This window comes from Pristis pectinata, chromosome 4 (assembly GCF_009764475.1).
Source record: "Pristis pectinata isolate sPriPec2 chromosome 4, sPriPec2.1.pri, whole genome shotgun sequence".
NCBI classification, from domain to species: domain Eukaryota; kingdom Metazoa; phylum Chordata; class Chondrichthyes; order Rhinopristiformes; family Pristidae; genus Pristis; species Pristis pectinata.
Window position 1 is genome coordinate 21,424,989 of NC_067408.1, and position 25,039 is coordinate 21,450,027.

A 25,039-nucleotide genomic window follows, 5' to 3' on the forward strand; every position below is an offset into this window, starting at 1 on the left:
AGGTAGCAACTAGTAAGTGGCACTATGCAAAATGCAAAGGTTGATGAAGCAAGTGAAAAATGCAGAGTGGTTATAATAAGAGATTTTAGCTTCTGTACAAATTGAGTAGACTAATTCCTGTCAAAAAAGCAATGAATTTCTTGAGTGTATTCGAGACTATTACCTGGAGCAATACATTCTAGAACCAACAATCTGCCAGGCTATATTAAAGTAGAAATGAATAATAAGCCAAATAAATTAAACAGCTTGATGGGATAACATTTATTTACTAACACTCATAATGTGATTGAGTTCTATGCAGTTTTGCAAAAGAAGAAATATGAATCAACTACTAAGATGTTAGATTTACATAAGGCTTGCCTCAATGCAATCACATTCATAGTAAAATTCAAAGGTGAAAAAAAAAGTGGGATTCTTTCAATGAATAATGTAATAAAGCACCAGCTTTTACCCTTAAAGTACAAGAGCTCTATTTGCCAAAGAGGCAAGGGGCAACATAAAATTAAAAGAATCATAAACAAATGGAAAAAATACTAGCACAGATCTTGGTACTTGAGAGAAATACAATGAACAAAAAGGATGATCAACTATTAAAAGCTACAAAAGTGAATTTGGAAAGAAACCTGTAAGGGGATAACAAAGTATACTCAAAAATATGCATAATTATATTACAGAGAAAAGACGGGTGAGGATCAATGTTGTCCGCTTCAAATTGTTAAATTTATAATGTAAGTGAAAATATGGAAATGGCAGATACATTAAGCAACTACTACTTTGCAGGAAAGGATAGAACGTCAAGCATTCCTAAACAAGCAAAAGAAAGGAACAAACCACACATGTTGTTCCAGATCCCAGCATCTGAAGAATCTCTTGTGTAACCACGCATGTGTTGTAATCCAAAATAAGGAGCCATGCATTAAGGCAACCCCCAATAAATCCAATAAAGTACTTAAGAGACACCTCTTAACTAGAGAATGGAAAGAAAATGAAACATCGCAGAGAGTAGTTGCAAAAGTAGTATTGATGCATTTAAACTATGGGGGAAACAGGAATAGAAGTAAATGTTGAGGGGTAAGCTTAAGTCACATGGGCAAAGAGGCACATGTGGAGCATAAGCACTAGCATAGACCAGGTGGGCCAAAAGGCCTCTGTGCTGTAGGCTTGATGCTGGAGTAGTCAAAAGCAACACAGTGATTCAGCTTCATTTTGCACATGAATTGAATTCCCTTGCACCACACACTCATAACACTGCAGTGACACTTCACAAACAACAATTCCAATAAAATTAATCAAGAAGCAGCTTTCTTGTTTGAGTTTAAAACTAATCTATTCACTGAATCTATTGTCATGTTTAAACAAATATGAAAGTGATAATAACAAAACAATTCAACTGTTAAGAAATCATGCCTCCAAACTAGAGAAGTAATTCTTTTCATTCAAAATAAAATTATTAACAGACCTGAAATGTTAACTGTTTCTCTTTCCACAACTGGCACCTTTCCAGCATTTTCTGTTTTTGTTTCAGATTTCCAGCATCCATAGTTTTTTTGATTCCATTCTTTTTACTCACTCTTAACTAAGTATAAATATTTTATTTCGGCTCTCTCAGTCTACAATATTCTGCTCTTGACTGTGCATATTACCTGACCATTAAATTACAGTAGTGCAGAACAAAAAGAGAGCAGTCAACTAATTCCTTTTACCTTTCTTGCTAACTCCCCCACCTTTTGCATTTTACTCAGTTCTCTAAGTACCTTCTGCTTGCATCTGCTTAATCTGATCCGACTATGTATTTTGGAGATAAAAAAAAGACTGGCTTGGATGCTCCTGAGCATGGTCTGTTTCTCTTATTTGCCACCTGCATTTCCTATTCGAGTTTATCTTCACTCACTTTGGAAGACTAATCTCACAGGCCCAGATGGCCCAAAAGCCAGAACATGAGGCACAGCAGGTCTTCAAACAATGTAATTGGATGACCTGGGCAAGCTAAAACAAGCTCTGCTGATAGAATCCCACTGGAAGCTTTTGTTGGATGGCAAAAATTCCCAATCCCAATTTTGCTGTCTGTGAAAACTGTTGAGAGTTCTCAATGTTTCTGAATTTAGCTGACATTTAGAAGCATGTAAAAACTATTAAAAATGTAAAATTCATTTTAAGCAATTATAAAAGTTAAAAATATGGAATCAACTGAAAACTCTTAAAATACTTTCAATAATTAAAATAAAGCAAAATAGTCAAAATGTTTTTTTTCACTTACTCTTCTTACTTACTCCCCCCACAGCCCTACAATCCCCACATCTGGGAAATTCATCCACACATTTCTGCTAGTAAACACACTACTTCTGCATTCATGTTAAAAATTGCTAGTAGTTCCAAACAGAACCAATAGGAAAACCCACCAAAATCCAGGTCATTAACATTAAAATAAAAGCACTTTAATTATCCAAAAAGTTTATCAGCATAGGAAGCACAGTTGATAGGATGAATATGCCTTTAAATGTTTTGTTTTCTTTCTGTGTTAACACCCAAGTTTGATGCCAAGGATAGGAAATGACAATTCCAAATCATGAACATCTTCACAAGACTCAAATGACACAGAGGTAGGACAGCTAATGCAGTTTGGATATGAGGTCAACCTCCCTCAACCTAATATGTTTCACATTTAAGATAAGTGATTGCTTTATTTTCCAGAGAATCTCTTACGAGAAGTAAAAAGTTCTGCCATAACTTATTTTCTTTAGTGAAACCTGATTTATTGGAATTGATCTCCTGGTAAGTCGGTAAGGAAATATAGTAGTGACCTGCCAAGGGAAACCAAAAAGGAAAAAGGGTGGCTGAAACAGCAACAGTGATGCAATAGCAATAATGAGTTTAATCTGAATTGCATCAGAAAGCTGAAGAAAATGGACAAATGTAATTGCCTGCTTACTTTTAAATTCTTAGTATTGCAAAAGTGCCAAATTTTGATTGACTCAGTCTGATAAATTATATAATGGTATGTGTAGAAAAATATATTATTTCATAACCTTTGTTAACAATGTAAAATGTATCTACTGACCTTGTTGAAATAATAGAGTTCATGATTTACCTTCATCTCTCATTATTTCTTATTTAAATAATTCAAGGTGTAATGCAGCACTTACAATATTTTATTGCCCATAATTTCTTAGTCATTTACCAGAGTTAAGATGAAATGATGTGTTCTGCTTAGTGTTTAAGTAACCAACCAAAATCTTAGAAAAGGATTTGCATAGTTATATTCTGACTGGATCTTTTGATGGCAACTTTTAAAACTAAGATCAAATCCATTCCAAATATTAAGGAATCAGGTTGCAGTCACCATCATAAAATATTTCCAGTTATCAACTACTTCCACAAAAACTTTAGTCAGTGGAATACCAAGAAGTAACAGCAGCATTGTTGTGTCAAAGAGGTCCATTAAAAGATTGCTGGTAGCCAGAAGGCAAGTAACTCATGAAGTTTATCACTGTACTGGCACCAGCCCAGAGGGTACAACATGTTGACAGCTAACTAAAACTTTGTAGAGTGTCCAATGAAAATGTCAATTAGGAGAATCGCAATTGTCTTGCAGCCACCCCAAGAGGATGTAACACTTAAGGAAACTCATAATCTATCCAAGAATGTGTATCACATAGGAGCATTAATAAAGGGATGACAGTGATCAACATTAAATGAACCGTAACTGGCTTCTAGTGATTGTTGTATCAGATAATAACTGCACATTACCCCATTTCCAGAAGGAAAGACATTCATGAGATTCCCTTGAACTGTTACTTACCATAGAGGAATCTCATGAGTAGACAGTACTCATGTATAAACATGGACCAAATACATGTTTGTATTTCTATAAAATCCTGTTACTGTGAAAATTTCTGTGGAAAAGAGCTTGAAGTATTTTGGTACCTTAATGGAAATTTTCCTTGACTCATTTCATAACATAATAATTCTATTCCATGCTCAGTTGCTGGGCTTTTTTTTAACCCATACTAAAATTAACAATGATATTCTGAGCACGTTGAAAACATAATGATTAAAAAATTTTGCTTTCTAGACCAAGCTTTTCCATTCCGCAGATCAAGAAGCCCATCAATGCCAAAAACAAAATACGTTCTTTGTCTTCAGAGGACTACACAAAAATATATCAGACATGAGAACACAAAAACATAAGCAAAGAAGCAGGAATAAAATCTCCTAAACCTGCTGACATTCAACCAGATCATGACTTATCCTTTATCTTGCGTCCTCATTCCTACAGTATCCTCAGATTCATGCAGTATCCACTGTACTAATGTCAACCATAACCTAAATCTCCTTTTCCCATCAGTCTCGCACCTTATTTCTCTTCTGTGACTAACCATATAAATATCCATTGGATTATAATGCAAGAACAAAACCGACCAAAAAAATTTAAATTCTACACATAATTTAGAAATTCATTATTTAATTTGTACCATAATTGCATCCAGACATAAACTCCTTCAGTGGTTGTCTTCAGTGCACCTTTACTTCCTAATGCCATGTTATGCAGTATGAGTCAACTGGTTGCAGCTTAGGCTCCAGAAGGCTGACAGGTGTCATTGAGGTGACTACAAATGCCTCTGAAGGATGACCTTGAGTAGCTCTAGTATTAGAATGGTCAGCTGCAGAGTATACCATTTTGCATTGTTGGTGGCAATCTGGGTAAGATAGTTTACAGTCAAAAGCTTAGGCACTACTGATGTAGCAGGGATGGTACTTCACAAACTGTTGCCCTAACTATTCCTCTGGAGTGGGACTCCAGGAATCTTAATCATCCATTAGAAAATAGATCGCTTGACACAAGAAAAGACCCCTGGTCATTATCATGGAGTCATAGAGACATATAGCATGGAAACAGGCCCTTTGGCCTAACTTGTCCATGCCGACAGTGTTGCCCAGTGTGCTCGTCCCATCTGCCTGCATTTGGCCCATAGCCCTCTAAACACCTCCTGTCCATGTACTTATCTAAATGGCTCTTACACATTGCGAATATGCCCACCTCAACCACTATTTCTGGCAGCTCATTCCAAATACACACTGCCCTTCGCATGAAGAAGCTGCCCCTGATGTCCCTTTTAGATCTCTCGCCTCTGATCTTAAACCTATGTCCTCCTGTTTCTAGCACCTGCTCCCTGGAAAAAGGACTATGTGCTTTCACCCTGTCAATGCTCCTCATGATCTTATATACCTCTGTCTTATATACCTCTTCCTATGTTCCAGGGAATAAAGTCCTTGTCTACGCAACCTCTCCTTGTAAGTCAGGCCCCCAAGTCAAGGCAACATCCTGGTAACTCTTTTCTGTTTAATGACATCTTTCCTATAACAGAGTGACTAAAATTGTACACAATACCCCAAGTGCGGCCTCACCAACATCTTATAAAACTGCATCATAACTTCCCAACTCCTATACTCAGTACCCTGATTGGTGAAGGCCAACGTACCAAACGCCTTCTTCACCACCCTATCTACCTGTGACGCCCTTTCAACAAACAATGCACTTGCACTCCTAGTTTCCTCTGTTCCATAACACTCCCCAGGGTCCTATCATTCACTGTATAAGTCCTACCCTGGTTTGATCTCCCAAAATGCAATAGCTCACATTTATCTGGATTGAAAGCCATTTGTCAATCCTCATACATATCTGATCAAGATCCCCCTATAATTTTTCATAACCTTCCACACTATCTACAACACCACCTATTTTGTTATCATCTGCAAACTTACTAACCATGTCCTGTATATTCTCATCCAAATCATTTATATAAATTACTGACAACAAAGGTCCCAGCACTAACCCCTGTGACACACCACTAGACACAGGCCTCCAGTCTGAGAAACAACACTCGACCATCACCCTCTGCTTCCTGCCAATTACGAATCCAATCCACTATCTCCCCCTGGATCCCATGGGATCTAACCTTCCAGACTAGCCTGCCATGAGGGACCTTGTCAAAGTCCTTGCTAAAGTCCATATAGATAACATCCGCTGCCCTACGCTCATCTACCCTCTTGGTTACCTCGTCGAAGAATTCCAAGAGATTTGTCAGACACAACTTTCCACACACAAAGCTGTGCTGACTGTCCTGAATCAGACCCTGTCTCTCCAAACGCTGGTAGATCCTGTCCCTCAGAATCCCCTCCAGCAATTTACCCACCACTGATGTCAGACTCACTGGCCTGTAGTTTCCTGGCTTGTTTTTGCTACCCTTTTTAAGCAATGGTACCACATTAGCCACTCTCCAGTCCGCTGGAAGCTCACCTGTGGCCAAAGATGAAGCAAAGATCTCTGTAAGGGCTTCTGCAATTTCTTCCCTAGCTATCCACAAGGTCCAAGAATGCACAACATCAGGCTGTGAGGATTTATTCACCTTAATGCACTTTAAGGCCTCTATTACTTCCTCCCTGCTATCACCCAGAGCCATGAAGTGCAGGCCATGGACATAGCATTGAAGACACCAATAATGCCACTCTTTCTATCATTCTTGTTGAATCACTGGTCTCCTTATGCCAAAACTAGTGAGTTGTGCACTAATTTCTCCTGCAGAAGAGTGGTGTGTATCTTAGTGAGTGTTGTGCAAAATGTTTGGCTGACATGAGTGTCATAGTTGAATGGATGGCCATGTGTGCAAGCTGCAAGATTGTGCATGTGAGGCTTGAAGTAATGCCGACTGTGTGGTGTGTAGTTAGGAATGAGCCATGATTGATTAAAATTGTTGCCAGGGTGAGTGATGGGAGGATGAAGTATTGAGCAGCTTCCGAGACCTGTAATGCAGCTGATAGAACGTGACATTTGAAGATGCACCAACTAGCCTTGATTGTTCACTGAACTTCTTGCTGCTCGACAATCAGGATTTCAAGTCTGTACTCATTCCATTGCTCACACAATTAATGTTTTCACTGTCTTCTGAGTGTGTGTATGGAGGGCCTCCAAGCCCTATGTGTGCACAAAACATCACTCAGGCTTTCTACCTTATCCAGCAAGGCTCCCGTTAGCGAATTAAAATTGAGAAACCCCTTTTCTTCAATGCTGTAGTAATTCTTCACTGCTTCCTAATCAGATTCACTTCTTGCATGACTTTATTTATCTGCTCCAACTACTGTGTACTTCCTGTGTGAAAGATGCAGACTTACTGTTAGGAGTACAAGTTATTTTTAACTGATGCCTGCAAGTAATGAGATTGGATCTTATCCTGATGTGTGGAACCTGAAAAACCAATGAAGTTAATGGAAAGTGAGCTTCCTTCAATGAGCAGTCAGCATGAGGTTGTGCTGTGACCTCTCTGCACATTTTTCAAGGTTAACCCATGTACCACCCACAATCTTTCAGTTTTGGTTTCAAGGCTCATTAAATGAATTTATGAACAATATAGTCTTCTAAAAAATTATAAGAAAGCAGCATTTTTCAGTGTTTCCAATTTATTTGCATCAAAATAACATCAGTGCCCATTGAATGGCTCAAAATGGACATCTCATCATGTTATTATATCAATTACTTATAAATTACAGTTGTGTACAGTGCAGCAATAGCACAGGAAAAACAAAAGAAAAACAGAGACTGAAGAATGGAGGTCAATGATTTGTTGACATTTGTCTGTATTTTTGGCATGCAGTTATTTATAAATTTGGTCTGGCAAAGTCAAACCTAAGAAGATTCATAGGAGAGGAAAGTTAGGAAAGTGACCTTTAGTGGATGAGGAATTGGGACTGTTTATTGGTACAGAAGCTAAGAGAGTTGGTTACAGGCAACTAGTGTGGAAAGAGGCTCCGTTCTTCCATATTCACCTCCACAGCTTATGGCTGTTGTCAAAGGATGAGCCTTCATGATGGAGAAGATGTGCAGAACAGAACAGACCATCATGAATCTTCTCCCCCCTGCTATTGGGCAAAAGATACAAACGCCTGAAAGCATGTACTACCAGTCTCAAGGACAGCTTCCATCCCACTGTTATAAGACTACAGAATGAACCTCTTGTACGATAAGATGGACTCTTAACTTCACAATCTACCTCATGATGGCCTTGCATCTTATTGTCCATCTGCACTGCTCTTTCTCTGTAACTGTAACACTTTATTCTGCATTCTGTTATTGCTTTTCCCTTGTACGACCTCGATGTACTGATGTGATGAAGTGGTCTGTATGGATGGCATGCAAAACAAAGTTTTTCCCTGTACCTCAGTACATGTGACAGTAATAAACCAATTTACCAATCTTGAAATTTGCAAGATTGCTCCAGTGTTGCCCAGACAGCAGACAATTGTCAGTGGTTTGTTCTATCATATTTCATGAGGTGGCATGCCATTCATTATAAGCACATGATTCACCGACTCAAGACCCATGCTGTTGCCCTGTAGCCACACATTAGTTTGTTTTGGTGGATCAAATGCAGATTGCACAGCGGACTGTGGTATGATGTTGGAATCATGACTGGCCCAGTGTATTGCATGTCCATATCATAGCCGAGGGAATCCCAAACTAAAGTGCTGACTCTCTGAGTTGACGTGTAGCATCCTCAAACTGGCAATCAAAGGCACCCTGCTCCGTATGAAAGCCTGCAATCCTTATATATCACTCTGCCTGCTGCTCATTGTCAAGAAATAATGAAATACACTCATCTCTCTTAGAATTAGAGTGCAATCATAACCTCCATTATGCAATGATGGGTGGCAAACAACCATATATTAAAACTATATTAAAATAGCGCCAGCTATTTAAAATCATTCCTAGCAAGAGTGACATTAATAGTCAATGGAAATGCAATGTTCATTCTACTCCGAGGTGGTAGTTGTGACTGGATGGTGGAGAATATTTCAATGAGGACATCCTTACTTGAATGGTTTGGGAGTTGTTTCTCATTGAGATTCACATGATGCAATTACACTCTGAAGACATTGGATCGAGCTGGCTTCATATCTAGAGTGCTTCGCTAAATTCCTCCTTCTTCTCAGCAGCTTGTCCTGCATTGTATACACTCTCTTTATTTTCCCAGTCAATGTGAATGTGCCCTTCTCTGGGTGAAACAGATTATTATGAACTTTAATAATCTGTTGAAGCCTAGACAAACTCATTCACTACCTGGTACATCACTCCTGGTAGACTCTGACCACATCATCAAAGACATCTAACTATCACCAAATCATTGGTTGCTCAAACCCAAGCTCAGTGGAGATCAGTCAGCAATTAACCAACAAGTCATTGATAATCCCTTTGTGGAACTGCTGTGGGATCTTTCCTGTTTCTGAACACTGCTCAGCCTTGCAAAGTAACGCATGGTAATTGCTGGAGAGCTGAGCTCCAATTTGGCAAAGCTGGAATGAAACCATCCTCATTTAGATCATAACATACCTACTGCACATACCTGATGCAGCTAACACTATAAGTATGTGTGTGCCATCAGTCATGGTAATGGAACCAATTCAGCACCAATTGTGATCAAACAACAGGTGGTACAAAAACAAACACAAAAATACACTGGGTTGAAGCTTTCAGTTACAACTGATCTATTTAAACAAATGGTTCTTTTCATGTTTCTCAAAAGATATGATCCCTCGATGGGGGGAAAAAATATTTTGCTAGTTCATAGAGAGTTTTAGAAAACTGATTTACCTGAAGTAGTCTTGACAAACTCTGTGGTATTTCTCAATCCAATAAATGCAAACTGATACAGTCTCCAAGACCGTGTGTCACCAACCTCAACAGAACTTTGCTTCCACTGGTATATTATCTCATCTTTAGGATAGCCATCTGGAATTGAGAGTCAAGTAAGTTCACAAACACATTTTCTGTTTCTAATTCTTTAAGTTGTGGTCTTATACTGAGTGCAGGGTCTTGCTCTCAGAAGAGTGAGTACAAAATGGAAGAAAAGGTCATCAAATCTTCTCTAGAGATCAAGTGCACCACCTTATCGTGATCAAGATCCCATTGACACAATCTCCTGAAGCAAAGTTCTGACTCTTCTGAGGACAGTTGGGAGATAGCTTCAATCGCAGGTTTAAACGATGTCATCATGTATTAAGAAAGCCACTCAGCCCAGAACATTGATGCCTGGGCATTGAGAAAATTAGTGCCACAATCTCCTGTTTGTGGAGGATCACTGCTTTTATCATCACTGCAATGTTAATTTTAACTTGGACAAGAATTGATTGGGCAGGATCTAAAGTATGAGGTGCTTCTGACAGGAAGGTGTCAAGATTGGTGGCGAGACAGGTCTTGCATAAAATAGGATCAGCAAGGCCATGACCAGAGGTATGGCAGTAGCTCAGGCAGAACTAAACAAAGACATCAGCAAATAAAGGAATCCTTACTTTTTTAGATAAACAGGTTATTTGGGTCTGGACCCTTATTGCGTTCAGTTTTGCTAGTGCTGGGAAAGTATGTGGACCATATTAAGGTCCAAGATCAAAACAGCATTCACATCCTAATGATTTCATTAACAGTTTCCTGCCACTTGTACTGTATCTTTGTCCATCTGATCTAGACAATCTTCTCATGTCTAAAGACAGACAAATAGATCTAGAGATTGTGTGAATGGGTTTTGATCATGATATGGTGGTGCACCCGGTCTGTAGAAGCAGAGCTGATGGCCTTTAGAACCGAGGCTCTTTCTGTACTCTCCTGCATACAGGATCTCACACTCAACATATGACTTCCATCTTAACTCACCACTATCTGACATTTCAATCTTTTTCTGTACCAGTGTCACCAGGTACATCAATTAAAATCAGTTCTAATATAATAATTAGGATTGCCACATACAGAACATGTCTAAAGGCAGACAAATAGATCTAGAGATTGTGTGTATCAAAGATAAGGAGTCTCTATTAAGAATTTGGAATTAACAATAAGACAATAAACTGCTAATTGATGACAATTCTCATACATTGCCAGTATCTGATATGCCATATTAAATAAAATAAAGATTGTAGGAAGACAACTAATTCAGAAAATGTTAGTTACATAAAAATGTTACTACAGAACTTTAACAGTCCTGATGAAGGGTCTCGGCCCAAAACGTCAACTGTTCATTTCCCTCCACAGATGCTGCCTGACCTGCTGAATTCCTCCAGCATGTTGTGTGTGTTGATACAACTTTTTATTGTGGAAAAATATTCTTTCAAACACTCTACCATGCTCTAACAGAAAACATTACTGTTTTAAATAGCTGTCGATAAATTATTTATCATGAACCAAAAAAATTATGTGTCATGAACTAATACATACAGCTTGAGAATTCCAACGGACAGGAGTGCTCATCCATTGGGAAGTTATGCAGCTGAAGCTGGCATTCAGCATCAATGGTCAACCTAAAAATAGTGAAGTGTCAATTTAGTGAAACATTTGGGTGAACAATTTCATTTTGACAGAAATACTCTTATTATAGCAGAAATATATTCATTGACACATATATGAAAGATACTAAAATATATTACATATTTGGAACATGACAGTAAAAATCAATGGATATCTTGGGAGCATGAAAGTAATATATCAAACAATAGTGGTGGCACTGCTAGGCAAAACACCTATTACAATAATGTATTTTATAAAATCTTAAATAATTAATTTAAACATGGGAATTGATATAAGTTATCAAAGGTACTGTAAATCCCATTGATATAATTAATTTTATTTTTGAGATTTAATATTAAAGAAAAATGAGACAGCAGTTCCAGATTGTTATTCAGATACTTTGACTTGTTGCATACATATTATCATAGTTAATGTTACAGATCCTTCAGAATTTAAATATTACTGGTGCACATCAAAAACCAAGGGCATTTTGCAGCCACCAGCATATTAAATTGTACTCATTATCGTTTGTTTGTTGCTATTGGCAAATATTTTGTCGACGTTACAGGTTAATCAGAATTTTCAATAGCCCTGGTTAGGCAGTGAGTGGATGTACTTAATGACACCAAGCTAAAGTGCAGCAAAGCTCATCGTCCCATTATAACATAATTATTGAATGGTGCTTTGATTAGCTAAGTAAGAGAGAACAGATTTCACTGCTCTAATAACAGTGGGTTTAATGACACTCACTTTTTTTGTGAGTGATCCAGGCAAGGAAGAGATATCCTATAAATCACAAATTGCTACAAATTGCTTGAAAACTCAAGCACATTCACTATCAGCCTTGCAAAAGTAGCAGCTCTCTCTGAAGTTCCCCTATACTTTTAAGAATTTGCAGTATTTGGAAGATTAAACTCAAATTAATCTTATTAAGCCTCTTTAACCACATTAGTACGCTTTTAATGATGTGATTGTTTTTATTGCAATCCCAATCAACTTTTCTGACCCAGAATGGGAACCATTTCAACTGCTAAGTGCCATTGATTTCTACTTAGAGATTTCCAGCTTCTCAAACTTTAAACTGGTTGTTTCTCTTCTGCTCCCTTTCTGTGTCTCTCATACAATCGTACTTTCCTGACCAATTCCTGTTTCTAGTCATGATTTGACTAATTCTGCCCATATTTTTCTCACTCATTGCTCGTTCTTTCTCATTTCTAAAATAATATTGAATAAGGTCCACCATTCACCAGGGCCCAGAGGTCTTTCTGTTCTTGCACTTTCATCAATCTTTCTTCAATTTAAAGTATTTTGAGCTTCACAAAGGGGAAAAAACTCAAACCAATGATACCCTACTCCAGTAAAATTTGGTCATTCATTGCTTTCAATGTACAATTGCTACAGCTTTAGAAAGGTCTATGAATTTCCCCTGATATTCTGTTGCTGTACTGCCATGATTTTGTCAGTGAGACAAAATCTGATTTTGCATATCAGTAGGGTTTCCACCATGGTACAGCAACATTAGCACACAGAAATGACAGAAAGACTGAGGAAATTCAGGACCAAAGTACTCAGATTGTTGCGTTTATCTTAATTTCTAAGATACCATGCTACAGACTAAGTGTTGCAAGTCTACCTGTAGGTCTGTACAAACAGCTTGTTCAGGATAATTGGAACTAATAACTTGAAAATTGTATGATATTTAACAATAAGAAAGTTAACAAGGTTATATAACTGTTAACAAGTGCACTCAACTGCGCTACAGTTACAGCTAACTTTTCCTTCTACATCATCAAAAGAATAACATGTCAACTTGGGCTACCTTAGTGTGTATAATATTCTTCCATCATTCCAAATCCTAAGCATTCGATTTGGGGTTGTTATCCAATGGGCATCTGCTTTCTTTGAATTTCTGAAGAATGTGTCTGGTATCCATATTTTGCCAACCATATTGCTGTTGAGTCCAAGGACCTTCATTGTGCTATTAAATTTGAGACGTCTATCATACCATGTTTGAGCAAAAAAGATATCAATGGTATATTCCTGTTGAATAGATCCAAGATATGATGCAATCAATATTCTTATTAATAAACAAAATTTCAGTGCTATGCATGAACCTTTTTACATATTATCTTTCCCATGAATTCCTCAATATTAAAGCATAGCTGTAGATCAACTGTTGAGCAATCAGCAAGATGTGTCAAGTTCAATAGTAAACCCATTTGCACGGTATACACAGACAGAATGTCTCTGTTCTATAAGATCCAATGACAAATAATAGCCCACCTATATATATGTACATAGAATACTGGTTGCCTTATTAAACTCCTTTTGATTTTGACACTGGGCACTTGGCATTCTTGAGCCTGTTCCAAACATTTACATAATTCAGTCCAAATAGACTTTCAGACTATTCTCTTTTCTATGGGGAGAAGCAAGGAGAATGGGTCAGCAACTGTTGAACTTGTGGTGTTGTAAAATAAAATTAATCAAAATTTAACTGTGCATAATGATTACCGACTTTCAATGGGTGGAGTTCCTCCCTTGAACTTCATGAAAATTATAGTCATGCGAGAGGAGATATGTTCCATTGCTTTGTGTACCCATCTAAATCTGTCTATTAATCTAGAGTTCTGTACCCTGCCATTGCCATAAGTTTTCAGTTTTCATTCAATAGAAATGAATATTGAGCATTTTCTATATTAAGAGACCAATCAGTTATGCTAATTTTGCAGCCAGTTCAAAATTGACATCATAGCATTTAATCGCATGCTTGATATGATTTAATGCTTGCACATTTTTTCATTGAAATTTATTAGCATTAGGGAAAAATACACATTCAATTTTACGTCCAAACATTGTGGCAATACATCTTAATAATGTTAGACAAAATAACTTTCAAGAGTATGTTCAATGTTAAAGTAATGCAACTTTTGTGTGAATATTCACTTGCAGTGCACATACAGTATCTCATTCAACCAATAATGTCCAACCTAGTATGATAAATGTGTTAAAAGCGTTTCTGCTCTAATGTCATAAAATCTCTTAGGCTGAGGCACTGGTGGAAGAAATGGTTATCCTATTGCCTGCTTTAGTGAAATGAAATGAAACAGGAAGGTTTACTACCATGTAACAAGCAGTGGGGATTTGTCATAAAAAATGTCCTTATGTCTTCATTTTGATTTATGGAGAAATTCTTAGTTCATAATTTATATTCACCCAGGATAGTATTTCAGTGCTCTGGCTGAGAAGACCATGAGAACTGAATCATTTCTGCACAAGAAATGTCCAAAAGATAGATGGCTGGACATGTCTGAAGAAAACTAGCTGTCTATTCACAAGAGATGATGAGACAACTTAAATACCCTGTATCCTGCATGAAAATTATTGTAAAATAATGTAATTTCAGTCTGCCTTCACAAAGGCAGAGATGTGCAACAAGGAACAGTCCAATTACAAATTATATCCATGATGAGGACAAAAGGAAATTGCCTAATTTGTGTATTATGTTTACCCATGGAGAAATTGAAATATATCCATTAGATTGTCTTAGTATTTCAAACCAGTAACTAACAACTAAATTAGATAATTTATTCATTTTTACGGACTTAAGGTACTGTGCATGCATTAAACTCAGTAAACTCACGAAAGATATGCATATTATATTAATCTCACAATAATGCAGCTTGTAATAACATCTCTTTAAATAAAGGGAAATGTATTCAATAGGATGCCAATGGCCAGTTTTACTGAAGATCAATTGTATTTGAACTAATCTATTTGACTTCTTGAATATTGGAAACCTGAAAGGGATTATATAGAGACATGAACCTTGTCAGCTACTGCTGAATCAAATTAATGGAATATTAAAAGATTGTTTATTAAAAACATTCAAACCTTAAAATTTGCCATCTCAGGGACACAGATGATGCAGTGTACCTGACCATAATGCAATAAATCAGAGTATAGGACATTGATTGTGATCACAATTGCTCAGAAAGTAAAATCCAATTTCAGCCATTTCATTAAAAGCAAGCATGTAATGCAGAAAACTAGATGCTTCCTCACATGGAGTGACGAAAACTAAGGAGAAATTTCTTATGCTCCTCGTGATTAGCTACAGAAAGTCTCTTGGCCATTACTACACTTTCTTGGATCTCATCTTCACCTTCCACATAAAGATAGTGCCTGGAGAAACCTACAGTAGAGAAATCTTCCAGAGGCCACCAAAGTTACCATTTACAGTCTACAAGTAAGGTATAAACATAAAATTACAGGTTGGAAACAGACCATTCATCTGGTCAATATTCTGGGGTTAAATGTCTATCCCAACAAAACCAAAGAAGGGAAATGCAGTTCAGAGTCCTGAGGTACCCACAAGCCTCACTGCGTAACATTTTTCTCATTTTCTGTGACTATTCTTCCTGACTTTACATGGGATGGCAGAGGGAAATCCATTCCAGTAATTTAGTGACAGTGAATACAATATTAACAAAGTAAATTACTTAGAAAGTAAGTTTTTTTTAAATAAAGCTGAGTACCCTTTGATTACAGGCTATTAGACGGCTTTCAATTGAAAGTTCCAGGCATCAGACCTTTAAAGCTGACATCTGTTTTTCCAAAATGTCTACAGAATTTCTTTCTGTCTTTAATTTCAGCCTGCTTGCAAACAGTTTGAATGCATAGAGCAAACTACATAGTCAACTTCCACAACATTTAAGCATTTAGCTTTACTTGAAATTAATTCTTCTTTCAAAATTGATTTAATACATGAATTTAGTGTTTCTGAAAGTTAATGGTTGACATTTCCCATTTTAGTTGTTGAATGAAGTTTTTGATTGCATTTTATTCTCTTCTCAAATTATGGGCACTGCCCCAAAGCCAATGGTACTCCCCCCATTCTTTTAAACCTAGAATAACTTCTGCTGGTTTCAAATTGTTTTTGTTTTGCTAAATTTAGATGCTTACTCCTAGTTTTCTTATTTTGCAACATGTCAAAAGATTATTTTTAATAATTTTTGATCTATTCATCCATTTTAATTTCTGATAACTGTGCCAAAATGGTAGTTTTTGTTTTAGACTTAATTTAAATTCCCTTACCTCAAACTTGAGTTTCATGGTTCTCATCATAAGAAACTTAATTCTAATCTTAACCTATCTGACAAACACACAATCATTTTGGGTTATGGCCATTTTCCTGCTTAACTAACTAATACAATTAGCTCTAGATATATCTTAACCTTGTTTGATAATGCAAAACGGTTGATAGTGAGTCAGGAGCAATGTAAAATTGCCCGACAATACACCATCATCTGTTTCACACTATCACACAAACAAAAGCTATTCCACTATTTCCTACAGCTAAACTAAAATAAATGCTTTTAACATGATTACTATTTAGAGATGTATTAATTGTTCAATAAATAAGCAACATGTGGAAGATTAGTGCCATGGTTAGTATCTTTCTAAAAGCTATCTCCCCATTAACCTACATATATAAATAAGATATAAAATAAGGAAATGAAAAAGATTTCAAAATTTTCTGTTTGTTGTTATCAAATCATCTGCTTTATTTTCCAAAGTAAATGATTGGAGCAAAAATCAAAAAGGAATAATTTACAACATAATGAAAATTAAAAACCAGCAATGCACATCTCTGTTAACATCATATTTGTCATAGATTTAAACTCATGTATATTAGTAAGAGGGCCTCATTGTTTTTCATTTGTTTCTTAAAGTGTGCCTTAATTAAGACTACATTGCACAAGTTTCTCTGTTTGCTGAGAATTTTGATGACACAATCACATGGTTCATAGATGCTGAAGACTTTGGCTTGAATATTACTCTGGCCAACTATTAACTCACTTGGAATAATTGATTAATGCTGTCCTTTAATGAACAAAGGGACGATATAAAATATATTAAGCATTTAGATGATAATACGTAGTATAACATCAAAGCTTTATATCTGTATAATGCTTATTACCACAATGCAATTAAACGCCTAATTGCACTTTTCATCCCAATGCACCAACTGAGGAAGAAAGCAAGCCACTCTGCATTTTAGCTCTCAAGTGAACACCTTCTATTTTAACCAAATATGCAAATCTATTCACATCGGAATAATGATCTGTATGCTTAATTGGATGTGAATGGCTGTGTATTTTAAGCTGAATATTGACTTGAGGCAATGATAAAAATCTGAAGTAACTGCAATCATTCTATAAATAGGTATTAAAATATATAGACACACTTATGGTTAGAAGTGGGACTTCCTCATTTAGCAAGGCTTCTGAGTGGAAGCATGTTACTTAAACCAATTAGTTAGGCTATGTCAGCATTTAAGTTCCACATCAGCCTCCTCTCATGCCAATGCATCTAAACCTGTCAGTGAGTTCTTCTAGTCCTCTCCCCTTCTTGTGCTTATCCAGCTTCCCCTTTAATGTAGCTCTGCTATCTGCCCCAATTAATTCTTGTGTTACCGAATCCTACATTTCCACTACTCCGGTAATGAAGACATTGCTTCTGAATATCCCACTGGAGATTTTGCTCTTACATTTATTATCTGTGGTTCTGGTTTCTCCCACAAGTGGATTTTTTTCTTCTACTTTAATCATGGGCACTATCAGGTTTCCTTTTTTCCCCTGTTCCCTTTTCCTTTATCTAGAAGCAAGAACTTCACATAGACTAAATTCTGTGCAGAATGTGAAATCATCAGAATTCACCTCAAAATGTTTTACTGAAACACTTAACGATGATACAGTTGCTCAAATGCAGGAAGACCTGATCTAATATGCATTAGAAGGTGGACAAGATACTGCATGGTGTAAATAAATGATGCTGCTGCAGAATGCCAAGATGCAAAAGCTCCAATGAAATATTCCAGATATCATTTTAGTGATTGCATAACGTGACTACTGGAAAAAGAACATGTACTGTATGTCAGGACAGTCACATGGTATGACAAATAACTGTCGTTATAGATTAGATCATATTCTATTCATGACTTCATGGATTATCCAGTCAAGTTGTGCTTTTATTTATTACATTCCACAGCTGTCAATGACGCAGTATCTATTTACACCATCTTATCCACCTCCTAATGTATATTCAATCACGTCTTCTTGTAATGGCAGCAATTGAGTTACTGTGTCATCCTCATTTGCATAATTCCATATTGTCTTGTATCTCTATATAATTAACTGTAAATAGTGTCTTGAGATCACTTCTTTTCAGTTAAACTATCGGAACAAGGTGGGGCATCATTAAAACAATCTTACAGTCACTGCTACCCCATTTTCATTATACTTTCACATGAATCACAATTGCAACCCTCAGCTAACAGAGACTATCCATTATTCTAGCTAGCAAGCCATTTTCTCCAATCAATTCACAAGACTTCCATTGTCTCTCTTCTTTCATTTTTTCTGGAAGATATTGCATAATAAAATAGATCAGGCAGAAACAAAAGGAGGTAAATACAGACTTGGTATCCCATCAAGAAGGGCATATTGCCTATTGTAGGAAGGAGAAGAATGGAGATCAAAGTGATTGGCAAAGCTGGAGGCAATATTGGACTGGACTTCTTCATAACTGATCTTTGTCTCTCCTGACATCCCACAACCCACAAACCCGTGTTATTCCACAAATGCCTGAAGCCTCATTTCTCCACTCTTCAGTGCTACACTTGCCAAACCTTGTCCTTCTTTTTCTTTTCAACTGTTTAGAATGGTCAAGAGGGAAGAGGAGCACAACCTTCTAGAAGATGCATAATCACTGTGTTGCAGAGGCAAAACTGCATACTTGTTATTCTGCCGTGAGTTCAAATGCAGGTTGTGAGGGTTGCTAGGAAAGGTGAGGAGCATCTTTTTTCTTTGTCTCAGAATAATACCAATAAGCTGCACTTCTCTAATGCATCCCACAACATCTTAAAGTCACCAATAAACAAACTTTAACTCCAAGCCTCACCAGTAGATATTAAAGCATATGGCCAAAAGCTTGGTCAAAGAGTTAGCTTTAAGGCATATCATAAAAAGAGGAAGAACAGGTTGAAAGGTAGAACACTCAGAAGTGAAACTTCAGAGCTCAAAGCCCAAGAAGCTGCAGTCACAACTCACATGATAGAGCAATAAAAATCAGAATGTGCAAAGGACCAAAGCTAAAGGAATGTCAGTATTATAGATGGTTGTGGGACTGGTGGAATTTAGAGAGATAAGGAGGGCAAGACCCTAGAGGGATTTTCAAACAGTATTTGTTTAAGTAAGGTGTTGCTTAAACAAGAGCCAGTGTAAGTCAGTAAGCAAGTGGGTAATGAGTGAGCAAGTCTTGGTATGTTAGGATATGGGCAGCAAAATTTTGGATCACCTCAAATTCACTCACACATAACTAACAAGACACAAGCTAGTTAAAATATGTTAGTGGAATATGACACAAATATTGTTCAGGAATCACAAAGAAGAGTTTATCAATGGTCATGAACATTAAATGGCTGTGGGAGTAGAGCTACCTATTTTACTAAACTCCTGTCAATCAGTTTCATTAATTTCAAAGGAAATGAATCTTAAGAGCTGAGTGCAATGGTGACCCTTGCACTTATTTGCCATTACTGTCATAGAGAGGTACAGCAGATAAACAAGCTCTTTGGCCCACCAATTCTGTGCTGACTAGCATCCACGCATTTATACCAATCCTACATTAATCCCATTTTTTACACCCCCCACATTCTCACCAACCCCCCCCCCCCCCCAATTCCACCACTCACCTATGCACTAGGGGCAATTTACAGTAGCCAATTAATCCATTGACCTGCACATCTTTGGGATGTGGGAGGAACAGAACACCTGACAGGAAACCCATATGGTCATAGAGAGAATGTGCAAACTCCACGTGGACAGCACCTGACGTCAGGATTGAACCCAGGTCTCTGGCATTGTGATGCAGTGCCTTAACTCATGATGCCGCCCTGTGACATTGGATGAATTTCTCCCTGACTATTCCAGATCATTCAGAATTTACTGTAATTAAAACTTCAGATCTCAAATCACAGAAGTTAGGATTGATGTTCACATTACTTACCATTTTGATAGCATTCACTGGACCAATACTATTTATATACATGTCGGTATCAATTATTGTTGGCTTCACTGGAACAAAACATTGCAAGTTATTGAGGATAATTTGGCTCATTCTGTGACATTCAAATGCAACTTTGAGAGAAAAAAACAAAGGTTAATTCAAAAATGAATATCTGTAAATAGACCTTCAGGTACACTTACCTCCTATGTCAGGTCGGAGTTTATTGTCATAGCCTTCCAATAAATTGTTCAAAATAAGAGTAACATCACTTTCATAAATCTTTGGAGTCAGTACCCATGTCTTATTAAGTGTCAAATCTTCATAATCTTCATCTTCATTTTTGCTAGAACTTGGGAAATGAATAAAAGTCACCAATCAGTAGAGGAACGTAAAGAAAATAAAAATTACTTTCAGAAGACTTACTCCTACAGCCAGTTGCATTAAATTTTCTACCCACAATTTTCTCATTGCATCTGCTCTTTCATGTAATATATTGTAGCAGCCAGGAGAGTGAGAATAAAATAGAATGTGTGAAATTGGAAACTGCTGATGGTGAGAATGCACTTGAGAAGGAAATATTACTTCATGCAATATGCAGATCACAACAGGAAAATAATACATTTTTAATTACCATATGAGGTATAAGATTTATGAAATGAGATAAATAACATATATACAGTTTACTTTTATATGATTATTCCCTTTATTCCTAAGATAACTTAATTACTTGAATTTATTTCATACTAACACACCGATGTATTAATAATGTATAATATGTTAATAAATACATTCATATCGGAACTTAAAAAATGTAACAAAGTTCTTCATGTTATTTACTGCCTTTCACATCCTTGAAATTTCCCAAAGCCCCCTCCCCACCACCACCACCAGCAGCAGCAGCAGCAGCCCACCCCACCCCCTTCCACCACCACCACTACATACACCCATCTCCCCACTTGTAACTTTAAAGTTCAGTTGTAATATGGGAAACATGGCACTAATTTGCACACAGCAGGGACCCAGTAAGCAGCAATGAAATTGTGAGTAGATTGTGATGTTGGCTGAGCAATAAATGTTGATCAGAATATCAGGGATAACACTGCTGTCTTCCTCAAAATGTTGGAACTGAGAAAAGAGACAACATCCCATCTGAAAGATGACATCTTCAACACTGCAGTATTCCATCAGTACCACAGTTGAGGGTCACCTTAAATTGCTTCAGTGGGCCACCTGAATCTAAGGTGAAAGTTCTACTAACTAATCCAACAACATGTGAAAAAAACCAATAGTTAGTCAATTGTTGATACATGCCAGAAAATTAACTCTTCCCTGCATAATTAATCAAACGCTGTATCCTTATTGCAAGCATATCAGTAAAGTTAGAACTTCAGAGTCTGTTTCAGTATAGTCAGTAACAGACTTAATAATCACCGAGAGTTCTTCACACCTTATTCCAATACCAATATGCTTATATTAAACACTGCACCAAATGACTTCATTATCTGCTATATCTTTCAGGCAAACTTGGGAATCAAAATCACCCAGGATAATAGTTCGGATAATAGGTCTGCAGGAGACAGTACCGCTCTATGGACCTATCTTTTAAAATATAATAACACTGTCACTGTTCTGTGTGTGTCGACCAAGGAAAGAATGAAAGAAACCTGCCAATGGAAGTCTCAAGACTTTCTATAAGAGATTACGGTTTGCAGATAAAGATAACGTATATGTACAACACATTCTCACATTTGATGTTCAGCGGATAATCTTCACGCTCCCATATGTTCAGTAGGGTGGCGGGGGAAGGGAAAGGCAGCTCGGAATTATCCTTCCACGGGGATTTAGAACCCATGACCATTGCAAGGGAAAAAAGCTTGCCTTCTGTGTCATACGGGAGTTTAAAACAAAATGTCATAAAATGAAAGCATTATCCGGCCCAAGGCTGCGGATTATTAACAAGCTTCATTCATGGTTTAGAATGCACCGTCGTCACATGAGGTAACTTTCCTGCTTTCATCGGAGCTTGTACTATTAGTAAAGGTGTATTAATGAAAGTTAAAATGTCCTTCCCTTCCATCTCCATATAATTAACTCCGCAATGCATTTCCCAGTAGCATGGGGTGAGGCATCCTCACAGTTTGCTCTGTGATCAACCATACAGTGCAATTGTCTGACACTGGAAATATTATGCATCAGTACAATTTGATCTGATGATTGCAGTCTATCTTCTCTATCGTAAGGGAAATCTCTTTTTCTTTTAATATCTTTTAAATGTTGGGGCCAGGCACACGTGACCTGTCTGATCTCTCAAGAATTATAACAATTCATTGCAACATTCACCCGTCATCGCCGAACTTGGAAATCCCGAAATGAGGACGGATTTCCAAGGGTCTTTAGTACCGGTAAGGCCTGCATTCGTCTTTAGGCCATTTTTTAAAAATTTCACTTCGCGCTAGTTTTCCATCCGGCCGTGCTTTTTGGGTAGAAAGCACGTAACCTAAATCTATCTGCACTTTCACCCCCGGCGTTATTATTACTGTCAAACAAACCATCTGCATTTCAAGTTTCTGGACATTTCTGCTCAAACACATGCGTCTATTTGCACTGTGTGTCTGCTGTCTACTCGTCAAAGGATTGCGTAAGAATGCATTGAATCAGATCAACAATGCATGTGCAGGTATGAGGGGAAACCAGCATCCACAAAAGTCCACCCCACGGTCGAGAGAAATAACGAGAGAATACTGCGAAGGGAAGCATTTGAACGTAAACCGAGGCGGCTGTGATTGCACACCATTGTCCTCCCAGCATCCCAGGCATGTGGCTCAATGTAAACCCCTCATTTTAATCAAACGAGAGGAGGCATGCAGATAAATCCTATGATCCGTTTTCTACCACGAAGAATTTATGAACAAAGAAATCCAATTTTTGTCCAGACGGGCTATTTGCAAAACAAAATCAAGCATGGGGGTCCATATAAAACACAAGCATTAGAACACGAAGTTTAAATTCAAAGAGCCCTGATGAACCGTAACAACGGAACTCTCTAACACCTGATAGGAAGCTAATGCCTTTCCATGAGCTAGGAAATACTACAAAGCAGTATTCGCCGCTCACAGTGGGGCAGAGCTTCCATTATATGAACACATGCAAAAAAAATACAAATACTTACCAGGGTGGAAGACACGCGACCAGAAACATCCAGAAGATTACCTTTCTAGGCAATGAAGCTTTAATTGATGCGATGGGACCTTTGAGATATGTTTTGCGCGAAGCCATCTCTCGTTTCCTTGGTGTCGTCGGCCCGTCCTCTCACCGTGAATATTCACTGAGAAACATAGCACAAAGCAGAGTGCATTTGATTCTAAGCTTGTAGCGAGCGATCAGCAGCCTGCTGAAGACAATTTAAACGTCAGATCAGACAGTCCAACCGTCTCCCGGGCAAACAGTGACACAGTTACAACAGGAACAAGTAAAGAAATAAGTTTATTCTTTTAGGGCAAATAAAAACAATGTATTATCACTTTCATTACAAATCGATTTGGGAGTCTCAGTGGAAATTCTAACCCACTGGAGTCTCTGGTGCATTTTTATTGTGTTTTGGGGAATAATGTGCTTTATTACATGTGTATATTTACCTTATATTCGTGTTTTTAAGCTGGTGGCATATCCGGATATTAAATGAAACTCTCCATATGAAACCAGAAAAATCCAAGGTACTTCTTGTGGTAAATATATCGCCTCAATCCTCAGTATGGTTCGAGACTCTGCTGGTTTGCCTGATTTTTTTTAGCTTGGTGTTACACGTAGCTGCTCCATCTGTAATGGATGCGTTTCCTCGAGAAAGCAGGAGAGAGGTAGAGAGAGAGAGAGAGAGAGAGCAGTATAGAGGGCGAATTGTGTCATAGCAACATCTTATAATCCAAGTTTAAATACAGAATCGGAGTCAAACCTTGACCAGATTATTCATTCCCATACAGGACAGCGCAGGTGGGGAGAAATGTGTCCTTATGGCACGTGCAATGTTAACTGTCACCAAACAAAAGCACCGCAATATTTGTGTTCTCGTTGCTGCTGTGGTTAAAAAAATTGCACCGTATGGTGGTATGAACCATATAATATTGAATTACCTTCGACTCCTGGTATTCAACTATTGCAAACCAAGTGCCATCAACTCAATAAAACGACTGTGTACAGTGTAATCCACATTGACAATCGTGGTCAGAATGAGCTGGTTTCTTTGTAAATAAAAATCCTGGAAGTATTTTTCTTTCCAAATGCTGTCTGTTTTCCAATAACTTTCCAGTTTTGACTGAAGCGATCCTTTCTATTTATGCAACTTTGCAATCAAATCAATTACACACTGCTCAATATTCTAAAAGTTAGTCCAGTTCACTAACAATTATGGTCAGTCAGTTGTCCCAGATCACAAGCTTGCAATTGTGGCCTTGATGAGTTTTGCTTATTCCATCTATATCATTCACATTTATGAACTAACCACAATTTGCATGATTACGGCAGAAAGATTTGATAAGGCAAACAGAAAACATCCTGACGACACATTATATATATATTATTTAATATGGTCATACCGTGTAGTGTTTTCCCTTCAAATTTTGTATATTTATTTTTACAATTTCCTCT

At 37.4% G+C, this 25,039-nt stretch overlaps 1 protein-coding gene across 3 annotated transcripts in view; it reads right to left on the minus strand.

The window, feature by feature from the left end:
• LOC127569067 (gamma-aminobutyric acid receptor subunit gamma-2) overlaps nucleotides 1-24,243 on the minus strand; it is a 73,650-nt gene extending 49,407 nt beyond the window's left edge. Inside the window, exons 1-7 of one of the 3 annotated variants that reach the window (XM_052013365.1) lie at nucleotides 24,034-24,243; nucleotides 23,568-23,723; nucleotides 20,599-20,747; nucleotides 20,399-20,466; nucleotides 13,146-13,366; nucleotides 11,258-11,340; nucleotides 9,644-9,781 (exon numbers count right to left, since the gene is read on the minus strand). In XM_052013365.1, the coding sequence (XP_051869325.1) occupies nucleotides 9,644-9,781; nucleotides 11,258-11,340; nucleotides 13,146-13,366; nucleotides 20,399-20,466; nucleotides 20,599-20,747; nucleotides 23,568-23,674 (766 nt within the window). In that variant the 5' untranslated portion in view covers nucleotides 23,675-23,723; nucleotides 24,034-24,243. Of the gene's footprint in view, nucleotides 1-9,643; nucleotides 9,782-11,257; nucleotides 11,341-13,145; nucleotides 13,367-20,398; nucleotides 20,467-20,598; nucleotides 20,748-23,567; nucleotides 23,787-24,033 lie in introns of those variants that run through there. The other 2 variants (XM_052013364.1, XM_052013366.1) reach the window with 2 other exon arrangements.
• Between the last annotated feature and the right edge of the window lie 796 nt (nucleotides 24,244-25,039).